The following is a 23,889-nucleotide window of genomic DNA, read 5'->3' as shown; positions in this document are numbered from 1 at the left end:
CTTAAAAATTTTAACAGTGGCATATATGTAACACATTACCTCCACAGTATGACTCAGACAAGGTTAACTACACTAAGCTACTACACATAAAAGTCTCAAGTGCCAATGGCACAGCATTCCTTGTGCTCACATACCAAGCTCTTGTTTCCAGGTGAAGCATGTTCAGAATATACAAGAATTCTATTGTTCAAGGAATGCTCCTTAAGTATCACTTTACTCAAGGTAGCCCAATTTCCCAGTGCCAGAAAAGAAAAATAAATGTCTTATTTATTTGTGTGAAATCGGAGGGACAGCTCCTGTTTGTTACTTTTGAAACAAAGAATAAATTCTTCAGAGGCAGTATACTAATAAAGGAAGTCTTGAGATTTTAGCCAAAAGTCTTGAATGCAAGGTCTTGCCCACTACAAGTCTGTAATTCAGGCCAGTGATTCTCCAAGTGTGGTCCCAGACTTGCAGTATCAGCACCACCTGAGAACTTAATTCTTGGGCTTCCCAAACTGCTGAGTCAGAAACTCTGGGAGAGAGGCCCAGCCTTCTGGGTTTTAATAAACCATCCAACAGATTCTACTGTGCACACAAACTTTATGGCAAAATGTTCAGGCCAATTCCTCCTAAACAACCTCAAAAGATTCAGCTCCAAATAGGAGTGATAATACTGAGTCTGCCATCTTCAAAGGATTATGTAATATCCAACAAATTTTATAGCATACCAAATGTCTCTGCAAACTTTTAAATTACTAGACAACTTTTTAAAGGAATTGATCCAGAAAACTAACTTTTCTTCTTATTTCTCAATCTAAAATTTAATCACAATAGTTCAGGTGAATGGACAGATTGTTAATGGACTTGACCAAGAGTGTTGCTGAAACGTGATATTTTCTTGCGGCCCTGCAGTGTTTTATAGATGACATTTTGCTAGGAACTTCTCATCAAAGACAGAGATGTACTCTGGTGATGATCTGTATAATGTATTCTCACTTTTAGATTAACTTTGAGATTAATTTTATCTTGAAATGTCTGTAGTTTAGAAAGAAACTGGGTTCCTTGGGGTGGGGCAGTCAGGCATAGAAAGATGATCGTATTTAAAAGACTTTTTACAACTTTCAAAGGAACTAAAGAGCTCAGTGTCTGGCTCACTTTCCTCCCCGTTAAAAGGCCTGAATCATGGCTACTTGAGAAATAGAATCTTCTACTTTTTCTTTTAGAATCTGGAAAATAATCCTGGTAACCCTTGCCTCCCAGAAATGTCACTGATTCCCTACCCTATGATCTCCGCAGCAAATAGCAGCAATGTTTTTCTTTCCCAGTTATCAAAAGTCATGAGGACAATTGTTCACTTTTTCCCTTTAGAGTTTGAACTCCATGATGACTCACTACCTACCTGCCCCACTCCCAAGTTAATTAACACAATTCTTTAATGTTTGGGGGTTTTGTGGGTTTGGGGGGAATTATTTCTGGCTGTTTTGTTTTGTTTGTTTGTTTGTTTGTTTGTTTTGAGATAGGGTCTTGCTTTAAGCCAGGCTGACCTGGAACTCACTCTGTAGTCTCAAAGTGGCATCAAACTCACAGGGATCCTCCCACCTCTACCTTCTACCTCAGGAGTGCTGGGATTAAAGGGGTGTGCCTCAACACCCGGCCAATATTTCTTATTTTAAGTGTCTGTATTCCTTTCTTTCTCATAGTATCTCACAGAGTCCACTTCAATTTCTAAATATTTCCTCCAACATGAATTCCAAAATTCACATAGGCAGCAGCCACTGTTTTTCATTTGTCTCCACAAAATTTTATGAGGATCAAAATACATCCAGCCTTCAAGCCCAGCACTTGGAAGAAAGCTCACCACTAAGGAATTACCCAACAAATCTCTGTTGAATTGAATTCCCTTTACTAGGAGAGTTATAGCTATTACAAAGACAGATGCTAAAAAGTAAAAACCTTAATATTCAACCAAAGTGGGCTGGGTTGAATAATACCCACCCCAAACTTTATGTCCACACAGAAACTAAAGATGTAAATTTATTTTGAAACAGAATCTTTGCTGACAAAGTTTGCTAAGATGAAATCATACAGAACTAGAACTGCAACCCAAGGACTTGCTTCCTTAAAAAGAAAAAAGAAAAAAAGAAAAATAGTGGCATGTCACTCTAGGTACCAGTTTATGACACTTTGTTTTGGAAGCCATAGGATGTTATTACACAAGCCATTACTAGTTTCTGTATAGCTAAATAATAGCAACATTTCCATAGATTTCCATTTCCATCATTTACAAAACCCATACTTTGGAAATACTCTCCCATTTAAAAATGTTACTTCATTTCAGACAATTGTCCTCAGAGGTTTACTCATTCAAAATCTAACCCAATTATAGCAATAAATGAAGGTATAAGAAAAAGTGAACATGTGAGCTGGAGAGATAGATTGCTTAGTGGATAAGATGCTTTCTTGTAAAGCCAAAGGACTATAGTGCAATTCCCCATGACCCATGTAAGCCAGATGCTCAAGGTAGCACATGTGTCTGGAGTTTGTATACAGTGGCTGAAAGTCCTGGCATGACCACCCCCCCCCCCCCGCAATCTCTGCTCCCCTTTCACCATCAATTAAAAAAGAAAAAGTGAACACGTGATTTTAAAAAGGGTAGAAGTGTATTCTGATTGAAAAAAATCAAATACTTGAAATATATTACTTGAATAAGCATATCATATATATATATATATATATATATATATATATATATATATATATATATATATAATTTTAAGTTTAAAAGCATACTTTTGTGCCCTTCCAATTTTATTTTTAAAGTGAATATATAAAAATGAGATAATTTTAAAAATAAGGTATTTCTGAAAGTCAAAGTAAAAGACAACTCTTTCAGTTCTTATTTGTACAGACAGTATGAATGAATTCTTTTCCCTCCCTCCCTCTCTCTCTCTCTCTCTCTCTCTCTCTCTCTCTCTCTTTCTCTAGTCAGGGTCTCATTCATCCCTTGCTTGCTTCAAGTTTGCTATGTGGCATAGAATGGCCTTGAGCTTCAGATTCTCCTGCCTTTGCCTCCTAAGTGCTGGAATTGTAGGTGTCCACTACCACACATGGTTTGTATGGTGTGGGAGATCAAATCCAGGGCTTTTTCATGTTAGGCAAGTACAGTTGAGCTACACCCTTATTCCTGAGTTATTTATACATACAGAAAAATACTGGTCCAGACCTGGTGGAACATTTCTTTAATCTCAGTATTAGAGAGGTTGAGGCAGAAATGTTACCATGAATTTGTAGCTTCCTGAGTTACATATAAAGACCCTCTGTAAAGGAGAGAGAAAAAGAAAGAAAAGAAAAGAGATATGTTCTTACAAAAAGATATATAGGCTACATAGAGAAAGAAAGCAGCTATCTCAAAATGAAATGTAACACCTATTCATCTGCACAAAGAACACTTTGCCAATCTATTAAAAGGAGGAATGTGATGTTTCAGGTAGGTTCCAAATACTCTCATCTTTGGAGCTGAGAATTCACTCAAATTGTTCAATAATAAGCAAATTTTCTTAAGTTTTGCTGGTCCTCTTTATCTTTCTACTCTGACAAGAACTTTTTGAAATTTCCAGTTACTTCTTTTTATAAAAATAAAATCACTTTGTGCAATTTAATACAATGAAACAAACATAGTATAATGTAAAAATGTTTTCTTAGGCTTTTCTTAAAAATGGAGAAATCCAATGGGAAAAAAGGCAGAAAGAAGTGCTCAAATGTAGAAAACATCTTTCACCAGTTGGCCCAAATTAATTGGAAGCAAATAATGTGGTTAAAGGAAAAAACATTTTGAAATATTTGAAGCCAAAAACTTTGAGCTAAAGCTCAGTTAAGCCACATGCTATCTTATTCTATAATGTCTATAGAAAATTCTGAATGGATGCTAAAGCAAATCATGTAGAGACACATCATGTCAAAGGCACTCCAAGTTATGGGAGCCAAAGTAATTTGATGTTTTTAAAAGACTGTAAATACAAAACACTTTTTAGAGGAAACAGTCAGTTAACAGCAATAATAGGGTGAATGCTGAGTGTCATCAGGAACTTTATTCAGGTTTACTCATTTAAATATTTATTGAGTTGAAATTCAACATGCTTCTGCTAGAAGCATAAATTACCTTTGGAAGCTTACATTATAATGCCTAGATGGACTTGAAAAGAATCATTCCACTAGCTGGTCCTTGCTGCAGTGGTACTATAGGAGAAGTGGACAGGAAGACTGTACAACAAGGAGTATGGAATTTAATTAAGACCCATCATATGAATAAAAAAATCACAGAATATTTACCAAATCAAAAGTGATGGCAACCAATTCTAAAACATTGAGAACTTTCAATTTTGAAAACAGGGTAGTGAATCCTTTTAAAATTAAATATAGAAGTACTACAAAATTCAAGTAATGATTCTCTTTGTCTGGACTCAGAGAAGTTGATAGTGAAAACTAGAACAAATATTTGTATAACAATATTCATAGTTTATTTGGTTCACAATAACCAAAACATGAAAACAACCTAAGTATCTATCCACAGATGAATGGATAGGCAAATGTGGTGTATGTGTATATAATTGACAATGACTCAGCCTGGTATCACCTTAATACCAAAACTAGGCAGAGATGCCACAGAAAAGAAAACTATAGCCCTATTTCCCTGATGAACTTAGATGCAAAGATCCTGAACAAAATCTGCACAAACAAAATTCAGAAACACATCAAAAGCATTATCCACCTTCACCTTGATCAAGTAAGCTTCATCCCAGGAATGCAGGGGAGGTTCAACATAGTGAAATCTGTCAATATAATATACCTCATAAATAAGCTTAAACACAAAAACCCTCATGATCATTTCGATAGATGCAGAAAAGGCCCTTGACAAAATACAACATCACTTAATGATCAAAACATTGAAGAAAATAGGCATGGATGGTTTATATCGCAACATAATAAAGTCCATATATAAAGTTCCTAAAGCATAAATAATACTAAATGGGGAGAGACTGAAGGAATTCCATTTATATCAGGAATAAGACAGGGGTGTCCACTCTCACCTATGCCCTTCAACATAGTACTGGAAGCCCTAGCTCAAGCAATAAAACAGAAGAAAAGAAATAAAAAGGAATACAAGGGCTGGAGAGATGGCTTAGTGGTTAAGCACTTGCCTGTGAAGGCTATGGACTCTGGTTTGGGGCTCAATTCCACAGGACCCACATTAGTCAGATGCACAAGGGGGTGCCCGCATCTGGAGTTCATTTGCAGTGGCTGAAGGCCCTGCCCATTCTCTCTCTATCTACCGCTTTCTCTATCTGTTGCTCTCAAAAAAATAAATAAAAATAAATCAAAAAAAGGATACAAATTGGAAAGAAAGAAGTTAAGGTAGCCCTATTCACAGATGACATGATTTTATAAATAAGTGACCCAAGAACCTCCATCTCAAAACTCTTTAAAGGTGATTAATGCCTTCAGAAAAATACAAAATCAATGCAAAAAAATCAGTAGCCTTTCTATATGCAAAAGACAAAGTTACAGAGAAAGAAATAAGCGACATTGTCCTATTTTCAATAGCAACCAAAAAAAATAACATAAAATACCTTGGAAGGGCTGGAGAGATGGCTTAGCCATTAAGCTCTTGCCTGTGAAGCCTAAGAACACCAGTTCGAGGCTCAACTCCCCAGGACCCACGTTGGCCAGGTGCACAAGGGGGCACACATGTCTGGAGTTTGTTTGTAGTGGCTGGAGGCCCTGGTGTGCCCATTCTCTCCCTCTCTTACCTACGTCTCCCTCTCTCTCTCTCTCTCTCTCTCTCTCTCTCTCTCTCTCTCTCTGTCTCTTGCTCTCAAATAAATAAATAAAAATTAAAATTAAAAAATAAAACCTTGGGGCTGGAGAGATGGCTTAGTGGTTAAGCGCTTGCCTGTGAAGCCTAAGGACCCCGGTTCGAGGCTCGGTTCCCCAGGTCCCACGTTAGCCAGATGCACAAGGGGGCGCACGCGTCTGGAGTTCTTTTGCAGAGGCTGGAAGCCCTGGCGCTCCCATTCTCTCTCTCTCCCTCTATCTGTCTTTCTCTCTGTGTCTGTCGCTCTCAAATAAATAAATAAAAAATTAATAAAAAAAAAAAGAAAACCTTGGAATAACATTAAGCATGTCAAAGAACTATACAATGAAAACACTCAAAAACAAAATTGAGGATGACTTGAGAAAATGGAAAGACCTCCCATGCTCCTGGATAGGCAGAATTAACATTGTGAAAATGGCAATCTTACCAAAAGCAATATACAGATTTAATGAAATACCAATAAACATCCCAACATTTTTCTTCACAGAGATAGAAAAAATTATATCAAAAATTCATATGGAATGGCAGCAGAAGAGACACCTCCGGAGGCATCACCATACCTGATCTAAAGCTATATTAATAAAAAGCCATAGCAATAAAAACAACTGGCACTAGCCTAAAAACAGCTATTGATCAGAGAGACCTACAAGGTTTCCCAAAAGAAGACAGATTTCGGTCAGAGTACTTGATGACCCACCAAAGGTTTATAGTAAGACCCTATTACAGAAGACACCATATGCTATTTGTATGGAACATGGAGTAACCTTGGCTGGAATCTGGAAGAGTCAGTCCCCCAGACAGTTACCTTATCTAGTGTCAGAAGGTGTTATGTGAGTGACTGAGAGAAAATGGCCAACACTTGTCTAAGAAACTCATGGTGTAAGCTACTCAGAGGCGAACAACCTGATGTGATGCTCACCCAAGTGCAATAGTGGCACACAGCCATGGTGGGTAACCAACGGCTTTATTTTTATTTTTATTTATTTATTTGAAAGAGAGAGAGAGGGAGAAAGAGAGAGAGAATGGGTGCAACAGGGATTCCAGTTACTGAAAATGAACTCCAGATGCATGTACCACCTTGTGCATCTGGCTTATGTGGGTCCTGGGGAATCAAACTAAAGTCCTTTGGCTTCACAGGCAAGCACTCCAACTGCTAAGCCATCTCTCTGGACCTAAACTGCTTTTGATTTTGCTAAAGGATCCACTCAGTGGAACATAACCCATAGCTGGAGCTGGCAAACATGACAGAACCATGTCCAAGAAATGAGCCCACTCTCTAACATCCAGCTCCCACCAATCATGGGCAATAAGAGGGCCTACGCCTATTAAATTCTCTCTGAAATAACAATGGTTATTCCATTTATCTGGTGTTGACTTCACTTTACATTGGAGAATTTGCTTCTCTTTTTCAGATGGACACAGAACTTGAGAGAATCAGCCCATCATACCTCATGAGTGCCCTAGGGAAATAAGCAAGAGTTCTGCTTTCTGGGTAAACCTGGTACCAGCACAAGGGTGACGGAGATAAACACAGAGAACACTCAACTCCAAATCAATTATCCAGAGACACAGAAGCTCCCAGGACGTCATCACTGAAGTAGACCCAAAAGAAACCCAACATGGCTCAAGGAAATTTGAGAATGTGTTGGTTTGATTCAGGTGTCCCCCATAAACCTAGGTGTTCTGAATGCTAGGTTCCCAGCTGATAGAGGTTTGAGATTTCATGCCTCCTGGAGGTAGTGTTATTGTTGGGGGCAGGTTTATGGTTGTTATAGCCAGTTTCCTTGTGCCAGTGTTTGGCATACCCTCCTGTTCCTGTTGTCTACTTGATGTTGGCCAGGGAGTGATATCCACCTTCTGCTCATGTCAACATGGAATCCCTCCCCCCTGGAACCTGTAAACCAAAATAAACCTTTTTTCCCACAAGTTGCTCTTAGTTGGGTGATTTCTACCAACAATGAAAACTTGATTGCAAAAGCAGAAGAGGAGTCAGAAAGATTGTTAGAGCCACAAGTTGGGACATTATGCACAGAATCATTTCCTCTTCCCCATAACTGAGTGCTACCCCCACTATGCATGACCCACATTCCCCAATGAGGAGGGTTCCTTCAGAGGGGGGAGGACAGGGAGGAGGCTAACAATGGTACCAACATGCCTGTTTACACACTGTGTTTATAACTAATAAAAAAAAGCCAATCATAAAAGGACAAATGTTTAATAATCCCATTTATATGATAATTAGTAAACATTCATATCAATTAAACACTTATATGAATGTTTAGTAATTCTACTAAGTTGTCAAATTCATAGAATCAGAAATTAGAATGGTGGTTGCCAAAAGGGAAGAAAATATTTTAAAATACTACAGTAGATGCTAACAAGTGAATTGAAATTTATCTGATAATATAGATTTATCTAGTGAAAAATAAAAAATAACAGTCCTAGAAGTAGATAGCATGATGGATAGTGTCAAAAAGATAATGTCAATACAGTATACTTAAAATAGTTTAAAAGGTTAAGTTTGGCCAAGCATGGCAGCACATGCCTTTAATCCCAACACTCAGGAGGCAGAGGTAGGTGGATCAAGGCTACCCTGGGACTACATAGTTAATTCCAGGTCAGCCTGGGCAAGAGTGAGATGCTTCCTCGATAACCCCCCCCAAAAAAAAAGTTAAGTTTGTGTTATATACATTTTACCCATTAAGATAATACATATAATTTTCTAAAGCAAAGACTTAGCTCATTTTACACATTTAAGTCACCTTAAATATAAAATGCTATTATGGGTTAAATTTTTCTGAAATGTCAGTTTTTAGTCTGTCAATAAGAAAAATACTAATTAAATAGATCAACAGCTATTTACTGAGTACCAAATGGATTTGTAATAATTTATTAGGCTGAGTGCACAAGCATGTTCACATAGATATAAAAACAAAATATGAAAACTGATATTGCTTTCCAAAAGTTACAAGTTGCCAAAACGATCTATTTCTCAGGTATTTGAAATAAAACAATGTGAAAATTCACAAATGAAAAAAATGTATTTTCATAGTTTATGACTTAAAGCAACTAACAAAAATATCACCTTTGGATTAATTATATGGAATAAATTTTTATGCACTAGAAAGCAATATTTTGAAATGGTCTGAGTTGACCAAAAGCATTGTGTAATAATGAAAAAATTTAATCATAACTAATACATTAAAATATTTATGATAGCAAACAGAGTTTGTTTAGTTCAAACAAGTTCAACATGCACAGAACACAAGGAAAAGAATAATAATGAACAGGTTTTAAAGTTTTATAACAAAGCAAATCTTTGAGTCATTTGTATAAATCAAGGTTCCAATTACTACAGCTTTTATTGGCTGCCCTTATTTTTCTATTCCCAATAGCATAAACAAAATTGTCTTTCAAGGGGTTGATGCTACTTACTCCTTGTGGAAATATCTGGATAACATTTCCTGCTATGTCAAGGATTCTTAGTTGTTTAAGATCACAAATTCCCTGTGTCAGAAAAAAAAAAAAAAAGATTTTTAACCTAATGGATAAAATCATAAGCATTATTTTTAATATTTATTTATTTGCAAGCAGAGAGATACAAACTGAGAAAGACAGATACAGAGTGAGAATGGGTACATCAGGGCCTCTAGCCACTACAAAGGAACTCCAGATGTATGCTCCACTTTGTGAATCTGGCTTACATGGGTAGTGGGGAACTGAACCCAAGCCCTTAGGCTCTGAAGGCAAGTACCTTAACCACTTAGCCATATCTCCATCCTCCATAAGCATTATATTTTAGGTCAAAACTGATGGAGGTTGACTATACATAAAGAACTGACCAAAATAAACCTCTTTTTTTTCCCCTATAAGCTGCTCTTGGTTGGGTGATTTCTACCAGCAATGTGAACCTAACTGCAACAGCATGTATGCACTGTCCAGTATTCCTTTTCCTCAGGCCCCTTTTCTTCTTTCCAGTGCCTCTCACTGGACCTATCCCTGTGGACTCTGGTGAGCAGAGGAGCCTACTAAGGCCCATAGTTGCAGGGCAGACTGGAAAAGAGAGAAAACAGAAAACATGCAGCACCAATTCCAAAGCCAAAATGAATTTGTATTTTGTTCTGCCTAGAGGGTTATAGATAACATGCAATACGTAAATTTAAATTTGAGATAGCCAGTAAATAATTTTATCACAAGTATATGCAACATATTTGGGACATACTTATACAAAAAAAAAATCAAAACATTCATTGCTTCATCTGAAATTCAAATTTAAGTGAGTACCTTGTATTTTTATTTACTACATATAGCAACTCCTGAAATGATCCTGACTAGAACTATTTTCTGTGATAGATGATTTGGGGACTGACTCCATATAACCTCAGAGAATGCAAATAATGGTGTGCAAGTTTAATCTATAATCACTTCCCATTGTGTTGAATGAGTTCTTCACCAACAACAAAAATGATGAACCTTGTTTAGCTTACCTCTGGCAAAACTTCAATATTGTTGCTGACCAGAAAGAGCTGACGAAGTTTCTTCAAGAATCTAATCTCTTCAGGTAGGCACACAAGTTGATTGTAGTTTAGGTTAAGTTCAGAAAGATCCGTAAGGGAGCAAAGTTCTATAGGAATGATGGTTAGCTTGTTGTAACTTAAACTTAGATACATAAGACTTTTTAACCTGAAAAACATAAACAAGGCTTATGAACCAAACTCACCAGAACAACAACAAAAAATATTATATAAGCACCACTTGAGAGAGAGAAAATGGGCATAACAAGATCTTTGGCCACTGAAAACAAACTCCAGACCTATGTGCCCCCTTGTACATCTGGTTTTACTTGGATACCAGAGAATAGAACCCATGTCCCTAGGCTTTGCAGGCAAGCACATTAACTTCTGAGCTATCTCTCTACTCCCCAGAATCCATTTTTATAGCTCCTCTGAAACTTCTTCACGTATTTACAACTACTCTGCATTTTTTGAGCATAAAATTTCTTTGCTAAAACTTCATTTTGTAAAGATCTCTTCTAATTAGATAGCTACATCTTATCTAAATTTTAAAAAGAGAGAATGCTATTTTCTTTTTATACAAATATTCATTGGCCATATGTAGCAGTTAACTTCTTGTTACTGGGATCAAACACTCAAGCAGAAGAAGATAATGTTAGGAAAGGATTTATTTCATGTTCAAGGTTTCAAGGGGAAGTTTCATCATGTCAGAGAAAGCTGTCTCACTTTGTCATTTTTTCCACAGTAGATCTCTGAACACACAGTAGATTAGACTAATCAACCTCAAGTTCACCTTTAGCAACACACCTCCAACAGCAAGGCTCCACCAGGTGGGGGAAAAGTAGAATGCTTAATCATAGTCTATGAGGCCATTTTATGTTTAAAATACTAGGCTTGGTCAAAGAAGGAGCTGGAAAAAAAAAATAGAAGGATCTCTCCATAATATAGGAATGGGGGAAGACTTTCTAAACAAAACTCCAGTAGCTCAGGAACTTAGACAATCACTCAAACAATGGTATCTCATGAAGTTGAAAAGTTTTTGTACAAACATACCATATGCAGAGCTAAGAGATTACCCACAAAAATGGTAGAAAAATTTTGCCAGCTATACAACTGACAGAGGCCTAATATCTAGAATCTACAAAGAACTCAAAAATCTAAACAATAAAAAAAGCAAACAACCCACTCACAAAATGGGGCAGGGAACTGAATAGGAAGTTCTCAGAGGAAGAAATACAAATAGCAAATCAACACTTAAGAAAATGTTCAACATCCTTAACCATCAGGAAAATGAAAATTAAAACAAATATGAGAATCCACCTTACCCCAGTAAGGATAGAAAGCATTAAAAAAAAAAAATGAAAACAAATATTGGTGAGTATGTGCAGAAACAGGAACCATCATTCACTGTTGGTGGGAATGTAAGCTGGTATAACCATTGTGGAAATCAATATGGAGATTCCTGAAAAGGATGAATATAGAGTTACCAACAGACCCAGTTATTCTCTTACTAGGCATTTGCTCTAAAAACCCCATGCCTCAGTACAGAGATATTTACTCAAACATGTTGATAGCTGCTCAATTCATAATAGCTAAGAACTGGAATCAACCAAGGTGTCCATCTTTGAATGAATGGATAATCAAGATGTGTTATATCTACATGATGAAATTCTACTCAACAGTAAAGAAAAAATAACATGAGGAAATTTACAGAAAAATGGTCAATCTTGAAACAGATCATACTAAGCAAACTCACCCAATCACAAAAAGACAATCATCACATGGTCTCACTCATCTGTCATTCCTATCCTGGATCAGCCTGAGTTGCTGACATACCTGATAGGCATCACAAAGCCTATAAAATAGGGAGGGTAGGGCTTGATGGGAGGGAAAGAATGGGGGAGGGGACACAAAACTGAATCCAAATTGAACTGGTACCATAGAAACCTATATCATGGAAGATAGACTAAAAGGTTGAACACTCAACAGGACCTTGGGGCAAAGAAGCTGAAAATAAGGGCCCTGGAGAGAGTAGGATGAAACCTAACCTTAAATTATTTCTCTTGTTTCTCTTTCTTTCTTTTTCTTTTCCCTTAGCCTGTAACTCCCATAACCAGGTTGCAGTTAAGACCCACAATAAGATGTTGATTAGAGATACCTACAAGGCCGTTCTGTCAGAGCACTTGATTACACACCAGAGGTTAATGGTAAGACTCTATTGCTGAAGATACCATATGCTTTCAGCATGGAACATGGAGAGAACTGGCTAGAACCAGGAAGAGATCCAATCCACAGACATCCTGTCTACTGCTGGAAGGTGCTACATGAGCTATCAGGGGAAGATGGCCAACATCTGTCTGAGTAAGTTGAGGTCTAAGCTACTCAGAAGCAAACCTGACATGAAGCTCACACAAGTGCAGTAGTGGCACACAGCCATGGTGGTTACCAACTGCTCTTTGATTGGCTAAAAGATCCACTCAGTGGAAAGGAAATCATATCTGGAACTGGGAAACAAGTCAGAATCTTATCCAGACATTGATTTTGCTTTCCAATATCAAGCTCCCACTAATCATGGGCTATAAGAGGGTCCACATACATTAAGTTCTCTGTAAATTAATGGTGTTTATCCCATTTAACCTGTGCTGACTTCACTATCTGTTGGATCTGTTGGATAATCTGCTTCTCTTTTTCAGATGTGAGTGGGACCTGAGGACATAAATTACCCAGTTCACTACAGCCAGGTACCAGCTGAAATTACAGAAGAATTGGAGAGATGAGCAAGAGTGCTGCTTTCTCAGTGCACCTGATAGTCAGCTCAAGGGTGAAGGAGATAGACACTGAGGACACTAAACACCTACCAAGCCAGAAATCCATAAGCTCCTAAGAGCCCATCACTGAAGTAGACTGAAAAACATGCAACATGGCTCAGGGAATTTTGTTGAAGAAGATGTGGAAAAGTTAGAGCCACAAATTGGGGCATTATGCACAGAGGCATTGCCTGTCCCCATGACTGACTGCTGCCCCCATAATGCATGAACCACAATCTCCATGGGATAACCTGCATCCCCAATAAGGAGAGCCCCTTCAGAAAAGGGGCAGGGATGAGGGAAAGGATGGTACCCATATGTGTCATTTACATACTAAGTATGTCCATAACCAATAAAAATAAATAAAAAGAATACTTGTTTGAACCACAAAACAATCCTATAAATGAGGTAATATTGTCAACCTTGTACAGATGGACACAGTAAGAAGTGGGAAGGTAAAGACACTTCCCCAGGGTGAGGAAGTGAATTCTACCAGAGGAGATCATGAATCAGGGTATGTCTGAGAATCCCCACAGAAAACAGACAACTCAGAGTGAGCTGTACAAATACATGGATCCATGTACTTCACCATCCTACCTTTTCTAGTGAAAGCTTTCCTTTCTTTAATTTTAGGATTTCTTAAATATTATACATCCTACTCAAAGCAGACATAACCTCAGCAAACCATGAAGTCACAAAATACTGTAGCTGCAAGGACTTTGAAGTCCATCTATTCAAAATCTTCCCCTTGAGAAGGGAGAAAGATGAAAGCAAACTTTTGTGCCCAAGGTAACTGGCTAGTTGCTCAAAGATATGAGGACCTGAAACTGATTCACCAGATCATCTCCTGTATTTCATACATGACCTAATTGATTGAGACACAAGTCAAAATAGTGAAAAAGCAAGCAGACAATGATTGACATTTTCATTATTGTATTTATCTTCTAAAGAAATTAAATTGTTTTAATTATATTCTAGTTAACCTGACTTAAAATATTAACATCCCTATAACATCCCCATACCATTCCTATTTGGAAGTGATAGCACCAAATCCATTTGGATAGTGATGGCTAGATATCTGGACAAGTAAATTGGAATAGGCCATGGGCTGCAGCAGTCCTGAGATGAGGAATTTGACAGTTGTGTGCCCTTTAAATATCCGGATGCTCTTATTTGGTCATATATCTGTTTTTGCTCATGGGGCCATAAAGACAGTCTCCAAAGAAAACCTGTGCAGGGTTCCTTCCATCTAGCAGAAGAAAAGTCCAAGATAGTGTGTTTGCCTTCAGCTGGCTCCAGAAAGTCATTGTAATGGCAGCCTGAATATACAGATGTTCAGAAAAACAGGAAACAGCATTTTGGTCATTACTAATGATAATAAAATGTGTATTGTTCATTTAATGAAAATGATATCCAGGTTTTACTTTACCCCAGAGGACAAAATGATTTACATTTGTGAGATAAAATTTAAGATTCCCCATTCTGTGGCTGTGCATGCCCAAGAACACCCAAACTGACATAACATCAGCTTGAGAATTTTATGTTTCAAACTCATACTTTTACACTTGGACTACCATTCTCATTTCTCTGAAGTGTTTGAGGAATAATCAGCTTAGAATTAGGCTAGCTATACTTTATCCAATCCTCCCATGCTATGTGTAAATCTCCTAAGGACCTAATGTCAGCCACAGTACTTTCACTTGAATTGGATATGGTCAGGAAAGAGGAGGTTATGCAATATTTAGACAATCTTAGTACAAATAAAATTACCTGCCAATTTCTTCAGGAAGCCTTGTAAGCTGATTGTTATTCAGATTAAGCAGAATCAAGTTTTGTAATCCATCTGTTAGAAAATAATTTTAGTCACTTTAGCTACCTGTTAGGAAAGAAGTTTTGTCACTTTTCTATACACCTTTGCCTTCCTTATGCATTCTTGCCTTAGCCAAGGCTCTGTTGAATGTTGATTACAAATATCTTCATGAACTAGCTAAGACAAAATAGGGGAATTTATTTCACAGTTACAGAGCCAACTCATGACTTCTAAGGACAAAGAATACAACCAGGCTTACCACAGTCTAGACCCAGAAATGAAAAGACACTCAGAATCATGAATGTAAACTTTTCTCCTTAAAGCTTCTCCCAGCCTCACATTTACATCCTGCCTCATCATAAACCTTCTTTCTTTTGAACAGATTTAATCTATTTCTTTACATACTTATAGCCATCCCACAACTCCTGTGACAGACTTGAAACAGTCCTCAACGTCAAATTACTACAGGATTAAGACGATGTCCCAGTGCTTTATCATCCAGGGCCACCACCATCAACCAGCTCCTGAAAATTGTTGTCATATAGGAATATGACTACACATTTGCCTAATATTTACTTAAAGCAAATAGCCAGGTGTGGTGGCACATGCCATTAATCTCAGCACTTCGGAGACTGAAGTCGAGGAGCACTTACCTTCTCTTGCTATAACAAAGCCCCTAACTAAAAGCAACTGATGAAAGAAAAGTTTTAATTTTGGCTTACAGTCTCAAGGAAAAGCTTCACGTTGACAGAGGAGAGCATGACATGAAGAAAGGCTGAGCATAACCTCTGCCACATCAGGTGGAAAACAGCAGCGGGACAGTGAGCTGAACTCTGGCAAGGGGGAACTGGCTTTAACACCCCTAAGCCAACCCCAATATCACATCTCTTCCAGCAAGGCTCTACATCCCAAATTGCTGTGATCTGAGAACCAAGCATTGTGAACACCTGAATTACTAGGGGACATGTGATTGAAACCACCACATGAGGAGTTCAAGGCTAGAGTGGGCTACAGAGTGAGTTCCAGTTAAGCCTAGGATAGAGTGAGACCCTACCTCAAAAAAAAAGTAAAGAAAATAAAGGCCCCAAAAGCTAGTTTTATTTTTTGTGGATGTTCCAGTTTAAAAAAAAAAAAAGTCACCTAATTAAAAACACTAAAACGTCCAATAAAACTAGTTTATATATGAGTCAGATGTACGTGAATCAGATAGAGCCCATGGGCTACCAATTTGTCTTGGGTCATGTGATTTCTTAGACTCTATTATAAAACCTCAAGAAAGAGAGCTCATGACTGTCTCCATCTGGAAAAGCATATCTAGCCTTGATGAATATGCTCTGCTCAGTGGGGATAGGGTTAGAGAACACAGCAAGGGTCTCCAGATCCTGGCCCACATGCATCACCCTGATACCAAATCACTTCTATCCCTGGATAATCAGAACCTGACACAACATCATTTCAGTCAATCATATGAGATCCACAAAATGCAACAAATTTTCCAAGTTCAAGAACCCAAAATCAAGAAATAAATAAATAAATGTTTTTCAGATTCATGCAGATATAGATTTTACATTTCCTTCTCTCTAGCTTCTTAGAAACAGAGATTTAGATAGATCGAGAACTGGGAAAGAAGAGCAAACATGTGAGAGAAGTAAGGAGGAAGAGACAGAGAGGCAGATAAAGCAAAAGTGAGCAGATGTAGCTCAACAAAAGAGTATCTGCCTAGCATGTTCAAGACTCTGAGTTTGATCCCTAGCACCACAAAATTTTTAAAAGTTATATAAATGACATTATTTGAACAAGATCGTATGAGAGCTGATTTTTGTTATATTCTAAATACTATTAATTTAAGGCTACTGAAAAAATGTTCTTAAATACTGTTTGAAGACAGCATGATTAGAAATGCCACTCCTATGCCAAAATTTCACTGAAATGTATAAATTCTTTAAAGTATTTCTACTTTATCACTGGGGGGTTGTTATGGTTTAGATGATGGCACTATTTAGGGGTACAAGAACCTTGATGAGGGAGGCAGGAGCTAGAGGCAGAAAGTTAGCTTATTGAGGACGTGGCCCCTATATAGGCTCATTGGGACTTTGATACCTTCCTCTTCTTACTTCCTACCCATCATAAAATAGCAGCTTTGATCTACCCTTTATCCCTATCCTGTGCCATATAACCAAGTCAACAAGGTCATGTGGCTACAGGCTGAATTCTCTAAAATTGTGAGCCAAAGTAAATCTTTCATCCTTTTAAGTTTTTAACATGGGCAATCCATCCCAGCAACAGAAAGCTGATTTATCAAGGAACACAAGGAGGAATGAAATATCTTTATGGGTTATGAAAGTTACAGAAATCATCTGGACCTCTTTGTCATGTATGTGAACTGTGTTAACTAAAAGGAGACCATTGAATGGAGAAACTATGAGATTAAGGCAAACACAAAAAAATTAATGTTACTTATTAGAACTTTAAAATTCTCCCCAATTGACTTAAATTGAGCACATTGACCAGAGCTTGGACTTAATACCTGTGACAGAATAAAGGTGAAAAGGGAAGTCATAGAAAACTTTATTTTTGATTTTCAAAAGGTTTTCTTTATGGCTCATAAACTTACATTGATTTTAAAATGAGAAGGTAGAACTCATCAACAGTAATTCTTGTTTATTCTCTTAGCTCTACATATGGGATGTTTGGTGAGGAAGAGCACAGGAGCAAATGTAAAGTTGTACACAAAGAAAGTACAGGCAAAATATACATAAGTGATAAAGAGATAAGAAGCTTTGCAGAGAAACCTTACTCTCTTCACTGGGACAAGAATGAAGGCATCCTAAGGACAAGACCTAACCTTGCAATTTGTGACAGTGCAAATTCACTTAAAAGAAGATTGAACTAAGAATGCTGGTGAAGGGGATTACTTCTTTGACAATAATAGCCTAGCAAACAGAGGCCACTGAAACTGCAGTTAAAGAGGCCAGATGACATCTTGAGCTGGCAAGAGAACTTGGCAGAATCATGCACATGATTTTCCAAGAATGGATGATGCCAAGAACGAACAGGGTCATGGACATATGTGTCAGGGTTCCAGAAGGCCACTGACAATTGGAGTCCTTCATGTAGGCTCTGAGAAGCCTCTGCATGATGCTGTGGAGGAGAAAGTGTAAGTCGCACTGGAGGTTGGAGATGCCAGGACCATAGGACATTTGCTGAGGAAAGCTACAGGCACAGAGTAAGCCATCCAGAGAGAAGCTAGATGGGCTGTAGGAGGCAGAGTTAGAGGCAGGGCTACCAAAGCCCTCTGGAGCCAGATGACTCCATCAGGTTGACAAGGGGCAGAGTTGTAATGGCTAGTCTTGCTTGTCAGCCTTTCTGGATTTACAATCACCATAAGGATGAACCTCTGGGTATGTCTGTGAAGTTGTTTCCAGAATGGTTTAACTGAAAAGGAAAGATCCTCTTTGAATGCAGATGGCATCAGGCACCATACCTTTGGTTGGGGTTCTAGCCTGAACAAAAATGAAAAAGTGAGGTAGGTGTGTATATTAATTTCTCTCTGCTTCCTGACTATAGATGCAATAGTACTAGCTTCCTCTCCCACATATGCCAGCATGTACTCCCTGCTATGATATACTGTAGCCCTTTAAACTATAAGCCAAAATAAACTCTTCATTCTGTAAGGTATTTCTTGTCAGGTCTTTAATGACAGCAATGGGAAAAGTAACTAATACAACATATAAAGATTTGATATAAAAGTTGGAAAGAAGTATTGTCTCAAAAATGTCTTAATTTCAGGGTAGTGAAATTCTTTTTCATGGCCATCTCATATTATTAAACATAAGGGATTAAATGTGTTTCTACAGTGATTTTTAGCCAACTTACCACATGTTCCAGATGCAAAGCTACAAATCTGATTTCCAAATAGATGAAGCCACTTCAGGGAAGTAAGGTATTTCATTTCTTCTGGAACTTCTTTTAAAAGGTTATTTCCAAGATTTAGTAATGACAACTGCAAACATATAGAGACAGAAGGTACTCATACATTATCTACCACCAAATGGGAAAAGAAATATTTAAAGCACCTCTGCTAAGATCTATATAACTTAAGAAAATTTCAAGATGGTTTTTCTATTTCAATTAATTCTCTTAAGTTAGTATACAAAGTATTGTGCTTCATTATGGCATTTTCATACATATATTCCATTGTAATTTGATCTTATTCATCCCCTCCCTCATTTTCCCTATCCCTCTATACCTTCCCATTTGTGGTATCTTTTCTCCCTCCAAATAGTCTCCCCTTCTGCTTCCATGCCATATGAATTCTATTATCCTCTTTTCCTCCCTCTTTCTTTCCTTATATCTTTCTCCCTCCTTTTTTGATCTCTCTCTCTCTCTCTCTCTCTCTCTCTCTTTCTCTCTCTCTCTCATAAATTTAAACTATATTCTGAATATGAGAGAAATCACAGGGTATTCATATATCTGAAGATGGTTTATTGCACTTAATATAATGATCACTAATTCCATCCACTTTCCTGCAAATTATGATTTTATGTTTACGACTAAGTTCCATTTCATTGTTTGCATGTGCCACCTTTTCTTCATCCCGGTTGATGAATATCCAGCATAGTTTCATGTTTAGCTACCATCAACAGTGCAGAAATAAATATGGCTGTGCCAGTAGCTCTGTAATTTGTGGAACAGCTTTAGGGCTATTACTGTTAGCTCTTTCCTAAAGGTTTGATAGAATTCATCTGGACCTGGGCCTTTCTTACTGGGAGACTTTTTGTTTTATATAATGTTTTATTTTATTTTATTTTACACTTTCATACATGTATATAATGTATTTCGATATTATTCTCCCAATTACCCTCTTATTCCCCTCCCCTCCCAGTAATATCTTTCCCCTTCCCCATTAGCCTCTATCTTGCTTTCATGCCACTATTTTGTTAAATATTGATTTATTCATTTGTAAGCATAGAGAGAAAGGCATACAGAGAGAGAGAGAGAGAGAGAGAGAGAGAGAGAGAGAGAGAGAGAACAGAAGGCCCTCCAGCCACTGTGCATCTGGCTTTACATGGGTACTGGGGAATCGAACCCAGGTGAGTTAGGTTTTGCAGGATAGCACCTTAACCACTGAGCCATCTCTGCAGCCCCTCATACCATTATATTTTTTATCCATTAAGTTAAACTAGGGTTGCTTACAAGATCATGGATGAAAGGTTACTTACTACGAAATGGGAAACTTATTGGTGGCTACTCTGATAATGTGATAGTCTCCTTCCAGCAACCATTAGCTGCCATTAGCTATTCTTGAATATATAGGTTTTTGTGAGTCCTTGATAGTGAAATATTGGCAGGAGAGCATAGCTGTTATGGATTTATGAATGTAATAGCCATGTTTAATATAGAAGACAGCATTTCACAGCCCTCCTCCCATCCTCCTGCTCTTACATTTCTTCCACTCCCTCTTCTCTGAAGTTCCCTTAGTCATGGAGGGGGTGGCTTTAGATATCCTCTAATTTCCTGCTTCAATATCAGTGCATATTATTGCTATGTTTGGTCACATATTCTTGATGTAATTTGGGTGGATCTTGTGTGCCTAGAAATTTATGAAGTTCTAAATTTTCCAGGTTAATGTTTTAGGATATGAATTTTGAAAGTGCTTCCTAATAATCCAATGAAGTTCATTGGAAATTTTTGTGCCAGCCCCTTTTCATCTCTAAGTTTATCAATTTGGAACTTTGTTCTGTATCTTTGTTTACCTCTTTCTTTCTCTCTTTTTGGCATGGGGAGTTTATTGAGATAGGGTCTCATTCCAGACCAGGATGACCTAGAACTCACTCTTCAGTCTCAGGCTGACCTAGAACTCACAGTGATCTTCCTACCTCTGCCCCAAGAGTACTAGGATTAAAGGTGTGTGCCCCAAAATCCAGATCTTTCTCTTTCTTTTGGTTAGATAAGCTGGATGCTTGTCAGTTGGTTTATCTTCTCAAAGAACTAGCTTTTGATTTGATTCACTCTATGTATTATTTTTTATTCTACATGTCATAATTTCTGTCATGATTTTCAATACTTCTTGTCACCAAAATAACCTTGAATTATTTACAAATTGTCTTTATAACAGTCACCTTAGCTTCCTGCTCACATAAATTAAATCATAATTTCATTTTCTTTTTAATATTTTTATTTACTTATAAGGGGAGAGAGAAAAAGAAAAAGAGTGAATGGGCATGCCGGGTGAATTCTAGATTTGTGCAGCTTTTGTGCATCTGGCTTTATGTGGATACCAGAGAACTGAACCCAGACCAAAAGGTAATAAAGGCAAGAGCCTTTGACCACCAAGCCATATCCTCAGCTCCATAATTTCAACCATTCCAAAGGCTAATGATCCATTCATAATTCAAACAGCCTAGGCAATGATTGAAATGCTGCATATAGAACAGAGAAGAGCTATCCTATATGTACCTACCCTACCAGTGTCAGATTGGTCAGACATAGGAAGAGTAAATTTTAGAATCTTGTAAGTTTCTTCTTAGTCTTCTAGTTCAATAGTCAATGACATACTGTTTTCTATAACATGGTAATTTTCTTTGATGTAAAATCTACTTATACTTTCTAACATACAAAAGTATTTTCTTCACTCTCAAACATAATTTAATATTTAGATATAAACACCAACTTCAGATTTTAGAATTTTAGTAGTAAGAATAAATGAGGAGGAATAGTGACAGTTTTAACAAAACAAAATTGTAGAACAAGAAAAATAAGCAAAGTTAAGCAATTTATAACTTCTATAAACTACCTAATATTTGATGCCAATCTTTGTCATAAAATAGATATATAGAAGCATACAGAGATTCTTACAATAAATTTTCTTATAACCCTAACCATGAGAAAACTCATAAAAAATATTTGCTTTTTTTTCAAAAAGTGTGACTACCATCTTAGAGGCCTTATTATATTGTGGAGGAAAAGTTTAACAAATTATGTAGCATTTGAGTGAGAAGATCTTCTCACTCAAATCCAGAGACTGCTGGTAAGTTGGTTTCATGTTGCTGCTATAACATACTGCCACAACTGAACCAACATTTCTACCTGGGCTCCTCCCTGCCTTGCACAACCCCGGTCCTACCCCACTGGCTTGCCTGAAAGCACTGCCAGAAGTCTATGTCTAAGACTTTCCAAACTTTACAGTGTCAGAGAATTAAAAAGAAAATATGCTAAGAAGGAAGATGTGAGTCAAATCCCAGGGGAAGGTTAAGTAAAACAAAGACCCAGAAATAACCACTGGATTTAGCAACCTGAAAACCATTAATGACCTTGACAGATGGGATGAACAGCTAGGGAAGGAAGTCTAAATGAAGTGAGCTGTGGATAAAATGACTAATAAAACTTTGTTAATGATGAAAAACTAGAAAATGAAGAAGGATAAAATAAAAAAAATCATTTTTATATATGGGAGAAAAAAATCCTGCAATGAAATACTCATAGAATCAAAATGCTTAGTGTGTAAGAGAGGGTAGGACTCAAAGCACAAGTGCTGCCTTAGACACTAGTGGGAATCATCACCCCAGTGGTAGGTACGGAGGAAGATAGAGAAAGAGAAGGAAGGGGAAGACAGGAAAGTGGAAAGGTTAGTGATGGAACAATGGAGATCCTGACTGACAGTGAATGAAATATGAAATAAAGTCATCTGCTGAGAGAAGTATACATGCTTTGTAACAAAAAGAAAAGTAGCAGCTGAGCACGGTGGTGCATGCCTTTAATCCCAGCACTCAGGAGGTAGAGGTAGGAAGATCGTCATGAGTTCAAGGCCACCCTGAGACTACATAGTGAATTTCAGTTCAGCCTGAGTTAGGTCGAGACTATACCTCGAAAAACAAACAAACAAAAATTAAAACAAGAAAGGTTAAAGAGCAATCTAGTGAAGTGTGATAAGGATTCTAGTAACAGTTAGGTTTTGATCAATGTGATGACTATGAAGATGGTATAAAATGAAAAAGCTAAAAGCTTCTGGACTATACAACTAAGAATGTGACATGTAGAAAAATAAAAAGAGTTTAGCTGAAAAGTTAAAACTGTATAGGATTTTCAAAGCTGATACCAAGACAAAGAAAATAGAAGTCAGGTTTTTCTTCCTAGAAAAGTTTAAGAAAATAAAGTGAAGTTTGTTATTGATTGTTTTATTTTTGGAAACAGGGCTCCACTTTGTAATCCTAGGCTGGCCTGTAACTATGAACATCAGGCTGGTCTTGAACTTGAGGCACTCCTCCTGCGTTGACCCCACAAGTGTAGATTATAGGTGTGAGCCACCCAAGATGGTCAGCCAAAAAGAAGTTTGCTAATTGTCCTTCAATTCTTTATATTCTCTTAAAGACCAGGTGGTACTAGTCATTGTCACCAGAAATATGTTAAGGTTCAGCATAAATTACTCAAATTATACAGTAAGGATCAAGACACAAAGACAAGGGGTATCTTTAAGAAGTTTCCTACCCTAGATGTTTCATTGATTCACTTGTCTTTATGTACCTATTGCATATTGGCTACTCTTTTCCATGCCAGAAACACTACCATGAATAAAACACTTATGATTTCCTTCTCATAATTGTTTCTATGTTGCTAAGTGAAACAGACAAGGTGCCAGTTAATCTATATTGTCAACTTGATTGGATCTAGAATTAGCTAAGAGACAAACAAGTCTTCAGGCCTGCCTATAAGGAATTAAAAGACCCACTCTTCAGTGGGTGACACAGGGTCCATTATGCTGGGGTCCTAGACTGAATTAAAAAAAGGAAAACAGGAGCTGGAGAGATGGCTTATCCATTAAGACTCTGGCCTGTGAAACCTAAGGACCCAGGTTTGATGCCCCAGTTCTCACATAAGCTAGATGTAGAAGGTGGCACATGTGTC

At 37.5% G+C, this 23,889-nt stretch overlaps 1 protein-coding gene across 1 annotated transcript in view; it reads right to left on the bottom strand.

Moving 5' to 3' along the window:
• Positions 1-23,889, bottom strand: part of Lrrc69 (leucine rich repeat containing 69) — an 85,206-nt gene that overhangs the window by 54,713 nt on the left and 6,604 nt on the right. The window contains exons 2-5 of the mRNA XM_004657027.2: positions 18,862-18,988; positions 14,946-15,018; positions 10,342-10,537; positions 9,290-9,361 (exon numbers count right to left, since the gene is read on the bottom strand). Coding sequence (XP_004657084.1) covers positions 9,290-9,361; positions 10,342-10,537; positions 14,946-15,018; positions 18,862-18,988 — 468 coding nt within the window. The remainder of the gene's footprint in view (positions 1-9,289; positions 9,362-10,341; positions 10,538-14,945; positions 15,019-18,861; positions 18,989-23,889) is intronic.

The sequence above is a fragment of the Jaculus jaculus genome, chromosome 2, assembly GCF_020740685.1.
Source record: "Jaculus jaculus isolate mJacJac1 chromosome 2, mJacJac1.mat.Y.cur, whole genome shotgun sequence".
NCBI lineage: Eukaryota > Metazoa > Chordata > Mammalia > Rodentia > Dipodidae > Jaculus > Jaculus jaculus.
This window is presented reverse-complemented; position numbering and strand designations above follow the sequence as displayed.